Source organism: Rattus norvegicus, chromosome 17, assembly GCF_021556685.1.
Source record: "Rattus norvegicus strain SHRSP/BbbUtx chromosome 17, alternate assembly SHRSP_T2T, whole genome shotgun sequence".
Taxonomy (NCBI): Eukaryota; Metazoa; Chordata; class Mammalia; order Rodentia; family Muridae; genus Rattus; species Rattus norvegicus.
Genome location: NC_141550.1, coordinates 9,509,193 through 9,529,220, shown reverse-complemented (window position 1 = coordinate 9,529,220; position 20,028 = coordinate 9,509,193). Strand labels below are relative to the sequence as shown.

General features: G+C 46.5%; 2 protein-coding genes across 15 annotated transcripts in view; one reads left to right on the top strand and one right to left on the bottom strand.

Moving 5' to 3' along the window:
- The window catches only part of Uimc1 (ubiquitin interaction motif containing 1), a 69,127-nt gene extending 63,145 nt beyond the window's left edge, over positions 1–5,982 (bottom strand). For 3 of the 13 annotated variants that reach the window (XM_087589986.1, XM_087589997.1, XM_087589992.1), the window contains exons 1-2: positions 5,872–5,982; positions 3,874–3,923 (exon numbers count right to left, since the gene is read on the bottom strand). The gene's annotated coding sequence lies outside the window, so the exon portion shown is untranslated. Of the gene's footprint in view, positions 1–1,899; positions 1,999–3,873; positions 3,924–5,871 lie in introns of those variants that run through there. The other 10 variants (XM_087589985.1, XM_087589996.1, XM_087589991.1 and 7 more) reach the window with 5 other exon arrangements.
- Positions 5,983–6,107: 125 nt separating this feature from the next.
- Zfp346 (zinc finger protein 346) overlaps positions 6,108–20,028 on the top strand; it is a 30,102-nt gene continuing 16,181 nt past the window's right edge. The window contains exons 1-4 of one of the 2 annotated variants that reach the window (XM_087590378.1): positions 6,108–6,356; positions 16,138–16,241; positions 16,776–16,868; positions 18,706–18,850. In XM_087590378.1, coding sequence (XP_087446504.1) covers positions 6,146–6,356; positions 16,138–16,241; positions 16,776–16,868; positions 18,706–18,850 — 553 coding nt within the window. In that variant the 5' untranslated portion in view covers positions 6,108–6,145. 2 annotated transcript variants of the gene reach the window in all.

Here is a 20,028-nt window from a genome sequence, read left to right as displayed (position 1 = left end):
TGGTTCTGGGTATATAAAGTAGCTACAATCCCAGGAGTAGATGGCCAACACAAAATGGGTGGGATGGTGGGGAACTGGAAGGGGGGGGAGGGGAAACCATGATCAGGGTAGATTCTATGAAAAAAAATTGTTAATAAAAAGGAGAAAAAGAAAAAATATATAACAACTTTAAAATTTTTTTTATTTTAAAATTTAAAATAAAAATTTATTTGTATTTTTATTTTTAAAACGTAAAAAGATAGTGCCTTTGATTCCACCACTTGAGAGGCAGAAGCAGGAGGGAATAAATCTCTGTGAGTTTAAGGCCAGCATGATCTACATAGCAATTTTCAAGCCAGGCAGAACTACGTGAGACTTTGTCTCAAAAACATAAAATAAAAACTCATAGATGCACAGGCTCTTAGGGTTGACTCCAGCACAAATAAAGGGGGGGGGGAGGGTGTGGATAGCTTAATAAGACTATTCTTCCTTTATCAATTAACTACAATTAAGATTGATTCGTTTCTGTAACTGAGGACGGTAAATGCATACTTAAAATCACACACACACTCACACACTCACACGTCGACAGACCATGTATCCAAGGATACTGTTTGCCAGGCAAAGAACTTGACTATTTCCATAAGGGAGAGGGGGAATGCACGTGCACAAACACAAATGAGACACTTCCTAGCTTATACTCAGCCTCCATTTAAGACAAGTGAGTAGCAACAGAATTCAGAGATGACTCAGTGAGTAAATTCCAGCAGGTGGATGAGTAGGGGGAAGCCCCAGGAAGCCGGCCAGACTTATCAACCAACTCCAAGAGACCCTGCCCCAATGAAGAAGGAGACACTTAAGAAGACTACCACAGACGTAGGTGGAGGGTGTGTGTGTGTGTGTGTGTGTGTGTGTGTGTGTGTGTGTGTGTGTGTGTGTGTGTTTCATACCCACGTGTACCCACATGTGCGCAAAAACAAAAGATTTCAAACACACCCCGAGCGATAAAGTTATCACTGTCGGAATCGATAGACAAACTTCTAGGTTTCTCATACTCAATACTAAGGTTATTCCTCTCAAGAACCCCAACATGTCCTAACAGGTCAGGAAATTTATTAAGAAAAAGTAGTTGGCAGGTGGCTATGCTGGGAAATGACCCTCGATGCGTCTGACTCCAAAAGTTGACTTTCTTTGACTCAACCACAAAGCACTGTCTCTCATAACAAACCGAATAAAACCCCAAACACTGGGCTCACTTTTCCCGCAGCGTTGCCCATATATGACACGATGACTAAGAAGACTGGAGTGGAGTGGTCCAGATTCACACCTAGCTCCATCTCGGAGGTGACCAACATTCTGGTCTCACCGGTTTCTGACACACAGCCTGTCATCAGCCACGAGAGAGAAATGCACCAGGCTCGACAGGAGACGTTAAGTGGTAAATGATACAGATTTCCTGGGGGAAATCTTTCTCCGGAGACCGAGGCAAGAGGATGGCGAGTTAGAAGCCATCTTGGGTGCCCAGTGAGTTCAAAGCCAGCCAGGGTCTCGGGCGGGCGATGAACTAGTGAAACCAACTACAAAACACGCCAAGTAACGTGGGGGAGGCGGCAGGCCTAGCTGCCATCCTCGGGAGTCCGTTAGCCGGGTGGAAGACGAGACTGCCTCCCTCCCAGGAAGCTCGGAGAGGAAGAGAGAACGCCCCGGAGGACCATGGCGGCCCTCGGCGGGAGGGGGAAGCCAGGGGCGCGAGAGCCAGGGCCGCCAGGCAGCAGCGAGACGACCGGGCAGCGGCTCCCGCGCGGCCGAGAGGCCTACTCGCTGCGAGGCGCGCCTCGGGCGGAGCGGCCGCCGCCTGGCAGACCGCGAGAAACAGGCGGCACCCGATGGCCGCGGAGTGCCGAGGCGACGCGTACTCACCGCCAAGCTGGCCGCTCCGCCCAGCGCCTCCCGAACACTGGGGGTCGCGAGCGGCCGCAACTCTTCGGAAAGTGGAGAACGCGCGCCGCGGCACCAGGCGGCGGGGGGCGGGGCGGAGCGGGGAGGGGGCGGGGCGCGCAGGCGCGGGGCGGCGTGGGCCGCTGAAACCTCACGGAGTCGCTGGGTCCTGCGGAGTTCTGCTCTAACTCAGCCACGGTTTGAGGGGAACCAAGGAAAGCCAGTAGAGTCCTCATATACCCTTCGAGATCAGCTCTGCTACCTCTAGCGCTTTATTTGCATGAATCCAAAATTACGTTCAAATTAAATGTTAACGTGACTACTTAGAAACTCTCTGGTGATAAGATGTTGATTAATGTCTGATCGGCTCAGTGGAATGCAACCATCCTAAAACACAGCTTAAAAATACTGAGTCTGAGGGCTGGGGATTTAGCTCAGTGGTAGAGCGCTTACCTAGGAAGCGCAAGGCCCTGGGTTCGGTCCCCAGCTCCGAAAAAAGAACCAAAAAAAAAAAAAAAAAAAATACTGAATCTTGCTCTCTGTGAGAGACGACAAGAGTGAAGGGCCGGTACAAGAGGAGGAGGAGATAAGTGAGATGGGGTGCATGATATGAATGAAATCCACAAAGAACCAATAAAAAGTAAAACAAAAAAAAAAACATTGAAACTTCTACACATTTCCTTGAAGCCCATTTCCTTGAGGAGAAAAAAAGGCAGCAGGAGAAATATCTAGTATGACAAAGGTGAATAAAATATGAAATATTCCTACAATAAGATTCAACAAATAAGGGGTTGGGGATTTAGCTCAGTGGTAGAGCTCTTGCCTAGCAAGTGCAAGGCACTGGGTTCGGTCCCCAGCTCCGAAAAAAAGAAAAAAAAATTCAACAAATAAAACTCAACGTTTGATAGCTCCTAAAAAAAAAAAAAAATCTTACTGAAGCCAAGCTTTTAATCCCAGAACTCAGAAGGCATTGGTAAGTGGGTTTCTCCCCTCCAAAAACGGGTGGTGGTAGTTGTGGTGGTGATGGTGGTGGTGGTGGTGGTGGTGGTGGTGGTGGTGGTGGTGGTGGGTAGTCTCACTGGAATAATAGCAAGCCAACAAATGTGAACACACTTAAATGACTTTCATAAACTTAGAAAAAGCAGTAAATATAACCATATAAGCAGTTCATGGGTTGTGGAAAATAGTGTTATTAAAAGCATAGGTTAGTGGACCAGATGATAGACAGGTAGACGTCATGGTAATGCTATGTTAATGGGAGGAGGATACAAATAGGAAGTGGTATAAACCAAACCTCGGCAGGACTAATGGCACATGCCTACAATCCAAGCACTCAGGAAGCTGAGACAGGAACACTGCCACAACTTTGACTCTGGCCTGAGCTATCCAGCAAGTAATAAACAAAGCAGGGCTGCATTCCCCTTGGCACCCCCTCTCCATTATCTGTATGTACTCTCTAATACACCCTGCAATCTCAAAACCTCAACCCCAGCCAGTACCAGGCTGCACACACTCCTATCTCGGAACAGTTTCTATTTAAGTGTGTGCCCAGTGTATTCAGATAAAAAGAACAGGGGGCCCGATCTGGTCTGAACTGGTTTTTGGATGATAGGAAGCAAAGTGAAGTATCTAGAAAACTTTCCGGGAGAATCCCCTATCGACCTATGCATTTAGATACCTTATGGGAAGAAATGTGTGCACCAGGAAAAGTCAATGTAGGGCCTAATCTAACAATCACAATAGACACCCACCAACTACAGCCCTTAGTAATTGGCCCCACCGTCCTCAAGACCCAATAAAGACAGATCCCAGAGTGCATCCTGGGTCCTTGACTGCCCTCACTCGTGTGACCTGCTGTCAATTGTAACTGTGTATCACTCTGTGAAATGCATTGTTCCTTTCCTCCAAATAAAGTTATCTGGTTTCTTTTGCAAATCAGGGTGAGCCCTTACTTACTGATGAGAAATGGCTCCCACGGGCTCCCACTTGGTCCCCAGCTGGTGGTGCTGTTGGGAAGGTAGTAGAAGTTTTAGTGGGTAGGGCCTCGCTGTAGGAAGTACAGCATTCTGGGGTAGGCTATGAGCCTTGCCCCACTCCAGTTCCCATACCGCTTCTGCAAGTGGTGTGACATCTAAGTGATGTCTGATCTAGGAGGCCACCTGCTGCCATGCCTCCTTCCCACTATGAACTCTCCCTCTGGAACTGTAAGCCAAAATCAATTCTTCTTTCTGTAACTCATTTTAGTCATGGCCTCTCATTATTCAGTTCTTTGAATAAGAGGCCTTGCCCCGGCCCATGCAATAGTGACACACCACGTGAGAGTCCCAGGGGTCAAACGCCAGATGACAGGCCTGGTGACAAGCATCTTTACAGGCTGAGGCATCAAGCCCTTTTCTGGTTTTATGAGTCAGGTTGGTCTTGAACTCCTGACCTTCCAACTCTATGTCCCAAGCTGGGGATGACGGGCCTGTCCCACCAGCTCAGTCTGTTGTTTCTAGTTTCTTCCTCTGGGGTGTCTTTAGGAAGACAGCACTTCTCTGTAGCAACTTCAGCTTCTTTGACTATTTTGAAATGACTCGACTCTCAGTCAGCAGGAAAAGCAAACTAGATCCCTGGGTCAGGGACTTCTGTCACTCCAATGTCACCCCAATTTTCTGCCTTTTTACAGTGCCTCAGAGTGATGCCTAAAGCCAGGCATGGTGGTACACACCTTTTTTTTTTTTTTTTTTTTTTTTTTTTTGGTTCTTTTTTTCGGAGCTGGGGACCGAACCCAGGGTCTTGCGCTTCCTAGGCAAGCGCTCTACCACTGAGCTAAATCCCCAGCCCCGGTGGTACACACCTTTAGTCTCAGTCTCAGTGCTTGCGAGGCAGAAGCAGGTGGATCTTTATGAGTTCAAGGCCAGTTTGGTCCCACATAATAAGTCCCAGGACAGCCAGGGCTACATAGATCCTGAGATCCTGTCTCAATAATAATAATAATAATAATAATAATAATAATAATAATAATAATACAGCAATATAAAACCAGTCTGTGACCTATCTGATTTCATTATGATGTAAAACAACGATTTGTTTTGTTTTCTACCATGTAAAATAGATGGAGATTCCGTTTTACAAGCAGCTTTTGACTCCATTTTGAGGGAGGCAGTTAAGTGCACTCCTCAGTGGACCCAAACTACGATCTGCTTGGCACCACTCACCAGCACAGATTGATAAACGACTTATTTCTGAGAACAGAAAAGATGCTATCTCATAAATTTATTGAGAGTGAATTGAGGCTGTAAGGGCAGATGAGTGTATTAAAGTCTTATCAGGGAAAACGAGCCCAAAAGCTTATCAGACACTGCAGACCAAGGAGAGGGTCTAACTCCCTCATCCATACCCCATAAAGTGGCTAACATGAAGATGAAGATGGCCTCCACACTGGCCTCAAATGCATCATGACAATCCTCCTGCCTCAGCCCTCAGAGTGACATAGTTACAGACATGCACTACATTCTACCTTTTTATTGTTTGGGGTTTTGTTTGTTTTGTGGGTTTGTTTTGTTTCGTTGAGAGATGATCTATTCTTGGAGCGGAGGTTTGTCTTGAACTCCTGGTCAGCTTGTGTCCTCCAGAGTATTTTGACCACAGCCTTAACTATCTTTTTTTTGAACAAAGTTTCTTTTTTCGAATGTGCATTTCTCTAACCTTAATCTCGCAAATTTTGGAACCGCAAGTATGAGCCATCTTGCTCGGTTCCTAATAAGCATTTTTGCTTATTAGCCCAGGCTGGCCTCAAGCTCCTAATCTTATGGCCTCCCCCTCCCATGTATTGAAATGAAGAGCCTGTACCATTATGTCTGCTTTAACAAACTCCTAAGTAAAACACTTCTAGAATGTGGGCCTTAGGTACTCTTCCAAAGAAACGGGAGAAATTTTTCCACACGGAACAAAAGGAAATGAGAAGTGTACCTCAGTGGCTCACCGTGAGCAAAGATGCGAGCCCTGAGCTAAGAACTGTTCGGAAGGAAGCGGCCTGGACGTAGTGAGCAACCTGCACCATTTCTCCAATTCACTGGACTCATCTTAAAGAGCCAGAGGTACCAAAACGAGCCTTGGGGCCCCGCCCCTTCGGGTTCCGCCCCCTCAGGGCTCCGCCCCAGCGGGATCTGCAGAGCCCAAACTTCGCGAGAGTTGCTGGCCGGGTCACATCCCCGCCCACCCACTGCTTGAGGTAGCGGGCCGCATGCGCAGCTCTTCAACGGCGCGGCTTGCAGAAAAGATGGAGTGTCCTGTGCCCGATTTTACGGAGGCTGCGGACCCTGGTGGAGCCGGACCTTACAAGAGCTCCGAGGAGCCGGAGGGTCGGGAACCGGACGGAGTGCGCTTCGACCGCGAGAGGGCGCGCCGCCTGTGGGAAGCTGTGTCCGGTGCACAGCCGGCGGGGAGGGAGGAAGGTGAGTCGGGGGCTCCGGGGTTCGCGGCTGGACAGAGGCGGGATGGCCTGCCTTCTGTCACTCCCCTTGGCGCCGGCCAGCCTCTCCCCGACGTTCCGGAGCTCCGAGCTCGCTCTCGTGAAGGGTGCAGGGCCTCGTAACTCGCTGCCCTGCGGAATTTTTCCGTCCTCCTTTCGAGGGCGTTCACTTGAGAACAGTTCCCCCAGATTCTAGGTCTTGTCCTCTTGGAGATCGAACCAGGACCGTCCCAGCCTGACTCGTAGCCGAGCTAGCTACCGTTCCCCTCTGTGCTTAATTCCACAACCCCACATTGCTTCTCTTCCCTTTCAAAGCCCTACGGTTCTGACCGATCCGAATAGCTTCATTTAGTTTACTTTTTATATTTTCATTTATTTTGTGACACCTCTCACTGCCCAACTCGTGGTGGATCAGCCTCGGAGTGACAGGACAAGTGTGAGCTTTGGAAGGTCTTCCTGAATCCCAGCTTCCTCCCGGGCTTGGTGACTGTGCCCTGACTTGCCATGGTTCTTCCTAGGTAGACCTGGCTGGCCTTGAACTTGCTTGCATGAGTCTCCTGCCTCAGTCTCCTTAGTGTGGGCATTCCTGGCTTGCACCACTATGTCCTTCGATACAGTATTTGTATGTCTGTTGCCAACATCTTATTCCACAGAGGAGGCCCAGGAGCGGGGAAAACTTGCCTCTGGCTGCTTCATCTCACGCGGTATGCAGAGCTGTAGAAGACAGTGTATTCACTTGGAGTGCACTTCTGGGCAGAAACTTGGCAGATTTCTTTGTTTGACCCAAAACTGGGTGGGTAACAAGGGAGCTAAAGGAGTGCAGAGCAAGCTGACCTCTTTCTCTGGCTCTCCAGAGACCTTTCCAGCTACTTACTACTAACCCAAATGTACAGGAACTGTATCTGGGGTTTTGTGCTAACCTATCAGATCTCTGCAGAGAAACAGGAATTCTGTACTGGTTATTTTGATTGCTGAGCAGGCTAATTTTGGGAAGTTTATTGTGTTTGTGAACTGCTTGCCCTGGATAAAATGGGATTTTTTTTTACCATATTCAAGGGAGATATGTTTAAATTTTTTTTAAAGAATGTTTTTATTTTATGTGACAATTGTTTCGCCTGCATGTATGTGTATATGAATGCCAGGTACCCAAGGGTATCAGAGAAGGTACCATAAACCCTGAAACTGGAGTTAACATTATATGCTTTGACTGGGTGTTGAGAACTGAACCCTGGTTCTCTGGAAAAGCAGTAAATGCTCTTAACCACTGAGCGCATCTCTCTGACACCAAGATACGTTGGATTTAAGTGTGTATATACATCTCCAATCTGTTCATTCTGGCTCCTAAATAAATGTATATGTCGTTTCTGAGTCTCTTCTTTAGTATTTTAAGCATTTTTTGAGCCAGGTGTGGTAGCACATGCATGTCATTTTCAGCACTCAGGTGGTGGAGACAGGATCAGGAGTTCAAGCCAGCTTCAGTTACATACCAAGTTTGAATCTGGCAGTGCTGGTACAGGCCTTTAATCCCAGCACTTAAGAGGCAGAGTCCAGTATATAAGAAATACTCAAGTTAATAAAAAAAAAAAAAAAAAAAGAGGCAGAGTCCAGTGAGTCTCTTAATTCGAGGGCAGCCTGGTGTGCAGAGCCAGACCCAGGACAGCCAGGGCTCCACAGAGAAACTCTGTTTCAGGGAGAAAAAACAAAAACAAAAAACAAATTTGAGGGTAGCCTGGGCTATACAAGACTCTTGCCTCAAAAAGATTGTAGTACACAGTTGCCTCCTTAACCCAGATTTCCTTTCATTAGTTTGACATTCCCTAATGACTGCCCTGTTCCCAGGGCCAGCTGGACTTCAGAGCCTGAGGGATGAAGATACTGTTCTTACTCTGGAGTAGCTTACAGTCAGTCCAGGAGACAAACACCAAACACTTATGTAACATTAATTTTTTTCAAATCTTATTTTTAATGCTTTAACCTCCCTTGTAGCCCACCACCCACCAGAGGTAGTGGAAAAGAAAGGATACAGGGAAGTGGACCTGTGTAGAAAAGGTTCTCTGGAACACCTCCTGTCTGTGTTGTCTGGAAACCGGCAGTTCATAGGCTAGCAGTGACATCTCGATCCACTCACAAACACTTCTAGTCGGTACAGTCTAGTTCGGTACAGTCAGGTTAGCAACAGCAATGACATGACCTAGCAGAGATAGCCAGACCTCAGGCTCAGCTCAAGTCAGCAGGAAGAACCAGCAGGAGAAGTTCTCAGCTGTTCCTCTCTCAGAGGAGCGAAGATCAGCAAAGACACACAAGCATTGCACAGCTAGCTATACTAGCAAGCCAAGCTCTGTCTCTGTCACTCCATGGAGTCCTATTTATACCCTCCAAACACCACACGTCTTCCACTGTGCCCTGCCTCAGCACGTGCATCCCGTCAGCCTGAGTCCCAGGGAGTCCTGACAAATGCAGCTCAACTACACAGACCAGTACATATTTGTTGTTAGCAAAGAATTTGTCATTACATGCCCTTTCAGGTGCTTGCCTTGGCAGAACAGCCTCTCTCCTGTGTCTGCTTCAGTGAAACGTTCCTTCAGGAGTCTGCCTTAGTCTTTGACCTGTGTCCACTTCAGGAAAACGCTCCTTCATGTGTTCAAAACAAACCAAAGAACCCTTAAGTTTCCACTTCACAGTTACCACGTAATGAAGAGGAGAAGGGAAGGGAGATGCCTCAGAATTGGGGATACAGCAAAGGGAAGTAAGTGGCCTTGGAGATGGGAAGTGTGCCCTGAACCTTGAAGCAGAGAGCACAGCAGCTGCTGACATACATATGAGCATAATGAGTACCCACTTTATGTCCCCAGTCACACTTCGACACCTCCAGCACTTCCACTCTAGTTGTGTGTGTGTGTGTCCATGTCAGTACATACAAGTCACACTTCGACACCTCCAGCACTTCCACTCTAGTTGTGTGTGTGTGTGTGTGTGTCCATGTCAGTACATACAAGTCACACTTCGACACCTCCAGCACTTCCACTCTAGTTGTGTGTGTGTGTGTGTGTGTCCATGTCAGTACATACAAGTCACACTTCGACACCTCCAGCACTTCCACTCTAGTTATGTGTGTGTGTGTGTGTGTCCATGTCAGTACATACAAGTCACACTTCGACACCTCCAGCACTTCCACTCTAGTTGTGTGTGTGTGTGTGTGTGTCCATGTCAGTACATACAAGTCACACTTCGACACCTCCAGCACTTCCACTCTAGTTGTGTGTGTGTGTGTGTGTCCATGTCAGTACATACAAGTCACACTTAGACACCTCCAGCACTTCCACTCTAGTTGTGTGTGTGTGTGTGTGTGTCCATGTCAGTACATACAAGTCACACTTCGACACCTCCAGCACTTCCACTCTAGTTGTGTGTGTGTGTGTGTGTGTCCATGTCAGTACATACAAGTCACACTTAGACACCTCCAGCACTTCCACTCTAGTTGTGTGTGTGTGTGTGTGTGTGTCCATGTCAGTACATACAAGTCACACTTAGACACCTCCAGCACTTCCACTCTAGTTGTGTGTGTGTGTGTGTGTGTGTGTCCATGTCAGTACATACAAGTCACACTTCGACACCTCCAGCACTTCCACTCTAGTTGTGTGTGTGTGTGTGTGTGTGTGTCCATGTCAGTACATACAAGTCACACTTAGACACCTCCAGCACTTCCACTCTAGTTATGTGTGTGTGTGTGTGTGTCCATGTCAGTACATACAAGTCACACTTAGACACCTCCAGCACTTCCACTCTAGTTATGTGTGTGTGTGTGTGTCCATGTCAGTACATACAGATGTGTTGGATCCCTTGGAACGGGTTATAGGCAGTTATGAACCAACATGGGAGCTGTGAACTGAACTCAGGTCCTCTAGAAGAGCAATAGTACATGTTCTTATCAGTGAGTCATCTCTGCAGCCCCAACTCAATGCCTTTTTTTTTGCGTGTATTTAGAGAGTGTGTGGTCCACATGCTCATGTGTGTACCATGATACGTGTGTGGAAATCAGAGAACAACTTGCAGGGGTTGGTTTTCTCCTTTCCCAATGTGGGTCCTGAGAACCAAACTTAGCCTTCAGGTTTATGGCTAGCACACTTACTCAGCAAACCATGTCACCAGACCCTAGTCAGGGATTCTCAGTAAGTATACAGTTGTGTACACATATCCACAATCCAGTTTCAGAACATCTTCATCACAGGTAGTCACATCTCTGGTCCTTCCCATTGAGCCTCCACTCACACCCGTCCTAGGTCATGTTTTCTGTCTCCACATCTTATACAAACAGAATCATGGAATATGTAGTCTTTTGTGTTTAGTTTCTATCTGTGTGGTTTTGGAGCTCAACCAAGTCAGTGTGTGTGCCTTTATTGCTAAATAGAACTCTGATGTATGAGAATGTTATATTTGCCTTTATATTTGCTGTTTGAAATATCTGAATTGTTTCTAGGTTGGTTCCCTTCTGAGAAATTCTTACAGAGAGGGCTCTTGTGTCTTGACTGGCCTGGAGCTCACTATGTAGACCAGGTTGGCCTCAAACCCACAGTAATCCACCTGTCTCAGCCTCCTAAATGCTAGGACTAAAGGTGTACACTATCGTGTCCAGTGAGGAAATCTTTAGTGTGTGTGTGTGTGTACAGGCTCATGCATGCCATGGTGTCATGGTGTATGGTAACAGGCACAGTTGTCAGTAATGTGTTCTCTCCTCCGTGATGGGATGGAGGATTGACTCCAGTGGGTTGTAAGGCATGTGGAACAAGTACCTACAACTATGAACCATCTCACTGTCCTCTGAGAAGTGATTCTGCTGTGGGATTATGCAGTTTTGTGAGGACGTTGTTATATTTCTCAGGGGTCTTGTCCTAGGAATGGACTCACTGGACTTCATGGCAGCTGTCTCTTTAGTTCACTTAGCAAGAATTTTTAGTTCACTGTGTCCTTGTTGTTTGTTTTCCTTTCTTTTTAAAGATTTATTTATTATACATAAGTACACTGTAGCTGTCTTCAGAAGAGGGCATCAGATCTCATTACAGATGGTTGTGAGCCACCATGTGGTTAGTTGCTGGAATTTGAACTTAGGACCTCTGGGAGAGCAGTCAGTGTCAGTACTCTTAATCACCGAGCCATCTCTCCAGCCCACCTTTTTTGTTTGTTTTTGCTTTTCTTTTTTTTTTTTTTCAAGAATTCAGAAATTTTGTTTTTAAGATTTATTTACTTTATTTATATGAGTACACTGTCACTGCCTTCCCCAGAAGAAGAGGCATCAGTTCCCATTACATATGGCTGTGAACCACCATGTGGTTGCTGGGAATTGAACTCAGGGCCACAGGAAGAGCAGTCAGTGCTCTTAACCACTGAGCCATCTCTCCAGCCCTTGCTTTTGTTTTGGTTTTAAAACAGTGTCTCTGGGGTTGGGGATTTAGCTCAGTGGTAGAGCACTTGCCTAGCAAGCGCAAGGCCCTGGGTTCAGTCCCCAGCTCCGGAAAAAAAAAAGAAAAAAAAAAAAAAAAAAAAGAAGTAAAACAGTGTCTCTGTATTATGTAACCCTGGCTGTCCTGGAACTCTGCAGTCCACACGGACTGCATTCACGGAGATCTGCCTGTCTCCGCCTCCCGAGTGCTGGGATTAAAGGTACGAGCCACCACCCAGTTGTTTTACAAGTGCGCAGTGATTTCTTGTTTCCTAAATACTGGCGACAGTAAGCACCATCTTACTGATTGCTCGTTTGCATAGTATATTTCAGTGAGTCTCTCATCACATTGTTCATGTGTCACTACTGAATTATAAGCCATTTTATATTGTGGTCCAAATTATATTATCACAGATATGATGTCCATATATGTACATATACATATAGATGGAGAGAGGGAGATGTCATTCCTTGATTTGTTTTGTTAAGATACCTTCTTTTGCACAGGGAGTGGTGGGAGTTGGGACGAGCGACAGTGCTTCAGCATTGGCTGACTTGGATCTCTCTGTAAAGACCAAGCTCTGGCTTCAAACGCACAGGAAGCTAGGATTAAAGTCGTGCGCTACCATGTCTGCTGTCTTCTTTAGTTTTTATTACGTTCATGTATGTGTGTGGGCATGAGGGTGTCAGAGCACTCATTTGGAGGTTAGAAGACAATTTGCATTATCAGCATCTTGCTCTACTCTGTGGGTCTCAAGGTTTGAACTTAGCAGTTCAAACCAGCCTTGGCAGCAAGCACGCGACCCACTGAGCCGACCCACCGGCTGTGTTTGTTTTATAAACAGTGCCTTTTGAAGCATAATTAGCTCCTATATATGAAAGAGCATGCAGTGCCTCTTTTCTTTGCCTGTCTGTTCTCACTTAAAGCAATACCCTGCAGTTCTCTTCATTTTGCTGCAAATGACATCCCACTGTCCTTTGTGGCTGTATACTATTCTATTGGGTGTCCATACTATATCTTGTATGTTGTTTTTATTTGGTTTTATCTGTGAGTGCATACTGAGGGTGGACCTAGCCTGGCTGATGGGGCAGTTAGACACAGTTGCAGGAGTTCTACAGAGGAGTTTTCCCTCTGTCAAGTGCGCTCCAGGAGTCAAACCCGGGAGACCTGTTTGGCAGCGAGTGCCTTTGTTTCCTGAGCCATTTCCTCATTTTCTGTACTCACCCATGTGGCTGACCTCATAGCTTTGCTATGGCCAGTTGAGCCCCTGTACACATTGTCATGCCAGTATCTCAATATGCTAGTTTAGTTCTTTTTTTTAAGGGACTAATTTGTTTCAAAAGACTTGTCGGCATTTTATATCAAGATAGTTGCACTTGGAGCTGGAGAGATGGCTCAGTAGGTAACAGTCTGTCTTGCTCTTCCAGAGGAACTTGAATGTGGTTACCCACAACTACACCATGTAGCTCTCAACCATTGGAGATATCTGCACTCGTGAACATTCTCACAAACAAACGTACACACAATTAAAAATAGTAAAAATAAATCTTAAAAACAAAACAACTGGCCCCAAAGAGACAAGAAGAGAGAAAAATAGAAGTCAGGATGTCCACCTCACAGGCTCAGAAACCTTCCTGACTGTGGGGAGTGAGAGAAGCTTTGGAAGGTCAGCATATGCCAGACCAGACGACAGACTAAACTCTCCTAGCCTGACGACGGTGGCAGATAAAATCCCCCAAAACAAAGTTTAATATAAATATTGTCTTCTATCAGCCATGCGAGATTCCTTAGCACTGATTGATGCAAAGCACAGGATGACACTGAGCTGCAGAGCGTGCTGAGGTGTTTCACGCTCTAAGTCAGGGGCAGAGACTCTCCCACTCCTCCCCCTTGGTCTGTCCGTATGTGCCTCTCTCTCCATCTGTCTCTCCCGTCCCTGACTGTCTCTCTCTCCACCTCCACCAGAGTTTGTGTGTGTCTGTCTGTCTGTCTGTCTGTCTGTCTGTCTGTCTGTCTGTCTCAGAAGAAGAAGAAGAGCACTAAGTGGTCTGTTTTGTGAGCAGAGAACAGGGTAGAGATGAGTAAAGTTTTGTCTCAGAGTTGGACAATGCTAGAAAGCTCACCTGCCATTCCCAAGGCCCTAGGTGTTGGGAGGTAGGGTCAGCTGGTCTAACCACCTTGATTAGTAACATCTGATGAAAAAAGAGAAAAGTAAAGATGAAGTTATTCGGGTCTGGAGAGATGGCTCAGCGGTTAAGAACATTAACTACTCTTCCAGAGGTCCTGAGTTCAAATCCCAGCAACCACATGGTGGCTGACAACCATCTGTAGTGGGATCTGATGCCCTCTTCTGGTGTGTCTGAAGACAGCTACAGTGTACTCACATACATAAAATAAATAATTCTAAAAAACAAAACACAATGATGTTATTCAAATACACCTAGGGGTTGGGGATTTAGCTCAGTGGTAGAGCGCTTGCCTAGTAAGCATGAGGCCCTGGGTTTGGTCCTCAGCTCCGAAAAAAAAGAAAAAAAAAAAAAACAAATACACCTAGAACTGAAAGCCTGGAAGCTGGGTACTAGTTCTTGGTTGGGTCAGCTTCCTACACCCTTCCTGTTCAGCGAGGATGCTACAGAGCAGAGAGGATTCCTATCACAGGAGCTTTGCCTGGGCTCTGCTGGCTCTCAGCCGTGCAGACCCGTGCTTGTGTTTTCCCAATGGAGGGCAGTATACACAGAGCTGAAAATTAGCATCCAAAAGCGAGGAGTTGGACTGCTGCTTTCACACATAAGCATGCACGTCTCTGTGAGTTCAAGACCAGCCTGATCCATATAGCAAGTTTCAGGGCTACATAATAGACAAGAAAGTTGGCCCAACAGTTAAAAGCACTGTTTGCTCTTGCAAAGTACCTAGGTTCTGTTTCCAAAGCTTACTTGGTAATTCCCAACTGCCTGTAAGTCCATTTCTCGGGAATCTAATACCCTCTTTTGACCTCCATGGTGCACAGACATGCATGCAAGCAGAATATTCATACACATATGTAGGCTTAGATTTTTTTTTTTTTTTAGATTTTTTAAAACTTGCTTAAATAAAGGTTTTTAATTACTTCAACCTCCCTTCTAACCCACTGACCAAAGGTAGGTGAGAAAGATGGCTAATAGGACAAGCGGGATGTGGACCTGTTTAGAAGTAGTTCTTTGGGGCAGTTCCAGTCTTCATTGTCATCAGCAGTCAGTCCAAAACATGAAGCATGACTCAGCAGCGGCAGTTCAGTCCAATAGCAGACACCAAACACAAGTCAGTAGCAGCAGCTCAGTCCATTGGAAACTACAGGAGTCCTCAGAAGTGACAGGAAGCAGTCAGAATACCACGAGAAGTTCTTTGGCACATTTCCCTCTACAAAGTCATGACAAGCTAAGATCATTGAAGACCAGCAAATGCAATTGCAATGTAAATCAATGCAGAGCATCATTCACTGCTGGGTTCTACTTATATCTTTGCAAACATCACGCATCCTCTCAAGTGTCTGCCTCAGCCAAACATCCTCTCATCAGACAGCGTCCAGGAAAACATCATGTGACACAACTGAGTCTCCAAAGAAACCCGAAATTTCTGCTTCACATGTGAAGTGAAGCAGAAAGTGACTTTTAATTCAAGTGTTCATATGAAATGCAAACCCATTTCTTAGGTGTGTACTGTCCTTTTCCTAAATACCCATCTCTCCTCTAATGCTTAAGTCTACATTAAAACTGTTATTGATGTCATTGTTATTTGAGACAGAAACTCACTATATAACCCAGTACAGCCTGAAACTTAAACTATGTAGACTAGGCTGGCCTTGAACTCAGATTCGCCTGCCTCTGCCACTTGAGTGTTGATTTTAAAGGTATACATCTTCATGAGCCCCCAGGTATACTTTCTTTCTAAAAGATTACAGTGCACGATGTTATGGGGCTATCGTCATATCTACCAAGGCAGAAGGATGACTTGAACCAGGAACTCATGGGCAGCATGGGATAGCCTCTTCTCACATAACAGTATGGCTAGGTAAAGACATTGACCTATATTAAATCAGTAATGACGCAGGAGGTTTGCAGCGTAGCCTGAGTCAACGGCACAGTGGGACTGGAGGGCAGATCTGCATATGTGTTAGTGTGGATTCCATTACTCGGTGCCTGTGCATGAGATTGATCAGAGAGTGCTATTGAGATCAATCCGTTAGCTCTGCACAGAGGCAGGATCTTAGCCAATGAGATTTATCCAAGGCGTGATTATTGCTGATTGAGATCACGTCTGTCAACTTGCTGATCTCTTTTCCCTCTCTAGTGGAGCACATGATCCAGAAGAACCAGTGTCTCTTCACTAGCACCCAGTGTAAAGTTTGCTGCGCCATGCTGATTTCTGAGTCTCAGAAGCTGGCACATTACCAGGTAGGCCATTTCTACTGTATTCATGCATTTACCTTCCAGGTCCCGTGCCACACCTTGCTTTTCCTGCCCTGTATGGTAAAAGCTTTCGTTCTTCCACAGCTACAAGATGCTTCCTTCATGCATGTCTGCTTGGGACTTGAAATTGACTTAATTTCCGTGACTCATAGCTCCCATCCAAATCAGGGTCATTATGTGTAGATCTCTCTGTACATCTTGATACAGGTGGAAGTGTGAGCTTTGGTTTTATGTAGACCTGGATTTGAAGCCAACTCTGTTCCTCATTTTAGGCAAGAAATTTCATCATGCTTGGCCTCAGTTTCTTCGTGGATAATAGTTCTTCCATAGATTGTGGGACGTTAGATGTACTAGCATGTAAAGGGCCTACCTAGCACATGGTAGAAATTCAGTAAATGAAGTTTTCTTCCCCCATTCTCTCTTCCTCACAAAAAGTCAGGTGAAACTCTGATATGGCCTGAGTGTCTTCTCTCTGAAATGACGTTTGACTATCTTTGATTTTTGGCTGGGTTCTTGCAGAGCAAAAAACATGCCAACAAAGTAAAGAGATACCTAGCAATCCATGGAATGGAGACACTGAAGGGGGACGTGAAGAGGCTGGACTCCGATCAGGTAACAGCTGCCTGCGTCCGGAGCAGCTTGGTGTGGTGCGAGCATGGGCTTTGATTCAGACTGACTTGCCTGCAGGCCTCAGTGTTGTTATCTAACCTGAGCAAGTCTTCTAATCCTTAAGCCTTGATTTCTTTCTCTGTTAAAAAAAGAAGCATAGGTCCCCACGTGGGGTGCACACATTCAACCAAAGCACGTGGAAGTGCAGGCATGAAGATCGGGCGTGTGAGGTTATCCTTGGCTGCATAGCAAGCTTAAAGCCAGCCTGGGCTACGTGAAAGACTGTCTCAAAACAAAACAAAAAAAGTATAGTTACCTTTCAAGATTTTTTCTAGTTGAGAAAAGACTTATAAAACAGCACCAGACCCAAAATCTGTTGTGTAAGCAACAGTTCAGTTAATGGAGCCATTATTAGACTCCGCCCTTAACTCCCAGAGGGTATTAAAGTAGACAGAGTAAAGGGACACTTATTTTCCTCAGCTGTAGAGAAAACAAATGTTCAGCATTTGCCTGGACAAATGAGGAAAGTGAGAGCCTCCTCTGACACAGTGCAGAAACACTCACTTTTACCTCAGAATTGTTATAAGAATTACAGAGAAACCAGTCACAGTCCCTGAGTGTGCTACGCCTTTCAGAGTGTGGGGGTTCTGCACAGTGCGGTGAGAAGTCGGTGGGCAAGGCTCCTTAACTTAATAGATAGGAGACCTTCCCTCTCAGAAATTCACTCATTAAAAAAAAGGGAGGGGGGAGACCTTGCTCGATAGTGTTGTGAGGTAAAACTTCAGTACCCAGTAAATGGTCGGTAACTAAGGGGTTACTCTCCAGGCTGCTGGCTCCTGTAATGGTGGCTAGTGGTTTAAAGGGGCCTTCTTGTCCCTTCCAGAAACCATCTCCTGGTTGCCCTTATGGCTTAGACCCACAGGGGCACGATCAGTTAACCTTTCCGCTTCAGTTCTTAGATGACTGCGTAGCTCAGGTGAGATCACAGCACCCACCACCAGCTAGGAATTGCCAAGGCCAAACCATCTGCAGTGGGAAGGCTGAGAAGTGTTGAAGAAACACCTTGTTCAAAGGACAGACTTTCTCGGAAAGATTGAAATACACTTTCTTTCTTTTTTTTTTTTTTTTTTTTTTTTTTTTTTGGTTCTTTTTTTCGGAGCTGGGGACCGAACCCAGGGCCTTGCGCTTCCTAGGTAAGCGCTCTACCACTGAGCTAAATCCCCAGCCCCTGAAATACACTTTCTATCATAACTCTAGTAGCAGGTGGGACCCACTGATGCATTTGCTCTAAGAGCCTTGGCTATCTCCTGTGTGCTGGACACAGCAGGTACAGGGGTAAGAGACAATGACAAGTCAAGCTGTGTACGTCCAGCACTGCACTAAAGCCCACAGGAAAGGCAGCTGCAATGCCGTCAGTTCAGGGTGACAAACGGTGCACTAAAGTCTGACATACTGGGAACACAGCTGAGGAGGAAGGCCAGCGCCTCCTGGACTGCTGCACGCAGGGGCCTTGCTGATGGTTTAGTCATGTGTCTTAAAGTCAGAGTCACTGAATAGCTGATAGCAGACCTAATAAAGCCAGGCGGGAATAAGGAGGAACATTCTAGACAGTAGGGATAAGCAAGCAAATGCGGAAGTAACAGAATAAAGTGGGAAACCATGCACGGAGCCTGACGTGAAATGGCTGGAGAGGGCTTTGTAAAGGTGTGTTGTACTTATGTTACGGTTAACATGTGAAGGGGGTCTTAAATGTCCACCTGCCAAAGGGCAGTGGGGAACCATTGGAGGTTTTCTGGATGGGCGCTGGCGTGATCAGACCTGTGTTCTCTCTCCCAACCAGAAGAGCAGCAGAAGCAAAGACAAGAACCACTGCTGCCCCGTCTGTAACATGACCTTTTCCTCCCCTGTTGTGGCCCAGTCGCACTACCTGGGGAAGACCCACGCAAGGAACTTAAAGCTGAAGCAGCAGCCCGCTAAGGGGGCAGGTACTGGTTTTCCTGAGTAGTGCTTTGGAGACCCTCAGTCCTCAGGGCACCATTGCAGGTGCTCCAGAATGCTCACTGGAGCCTCAGAATGTAGACTGGGGCTCAGGTATTTCAGGCTTTTGAAAGCCCTGAAAAATCCAAATATGAGCTGGGGGCCTGAGTCGGTTGGTAGAGTAGTTCTTCCCTAGTGTGCTGCAGCCCCAGCCTCGCATAAGCTAGATGAGGTGCATACCCTCATTCTCAGCACTCACGTGGTGAAGGCAGCTACCATCCACAGGGAGTCTGAGCCAACCAGGCCATGTGAGAGCCGGTGTAAAGTGCGTATGTCCATCATAGACCCTGCCCTGCTGAGACTCGGCCTCAGACTTGGTTCACTCTACTTCCCTGGGTGTGCTTCTGTCAGATTTTCTATAGCCGTGACTTGGTTCTTAGCCTATAATTACTTACTAACCTGGCCAGTAATTATAACTCAGGGAGGCCAAAGGCCAGCTGCACACTGAGCATTCTCCGCCTGCCTCGCTCGCCCTCTTAGTTCTTTCCTCCCACCCCACCTGCTCTTACTGCTGAGTGTTGCCGGCGACAGCTAAATCCTCATCTTCACGGACTCAGGTTATGCCTGCTCACTTTGACCTGCAAGGGCTGCCTGCTCTAAATGCCTTCAAAGCCAGACACCCTAGCAAGCCAGTCGCAGCTGCCGTGAGTCCCTCCCCAGCGTCCGACTTCACATGTAGCCTTCTTTATCTCTCAGCATTGGCACAGCCATCACTTTCATCCTGAGGTCTTTATCCTAGGGTAACTGCAATTAGTCACGAGTAGGAGGCCTTTGATTTCTGTTTCACTGGGTGTGTGTGTGTGTGTGTGTGTGTGTGTGTGTGTGTGTGTGTGTGCATATTATTCTCTGTTTTGGACTAAGACCACACTATCGATAGAACTTTTGATCCTTTTGTTTTATTTCATCATTGAAACAAGACAAGTGTTTAGAAGGTTTTGAGGATGTGATGGAGACCTACTCATCCTTGTCCCCTCTTCTCATACCCAGTGCAGTTGTTCATGATGTGAAGGGAGAGAGTGCAGACGTGGAGTCAGAGCAGCACAGGTTAAGTCTGGGCACTTTTATTTACCATTTGTCTGAACTTCCACCCTTGAAAAGTGTCAGTGCCGTCTGCTTTGGAGCTTGT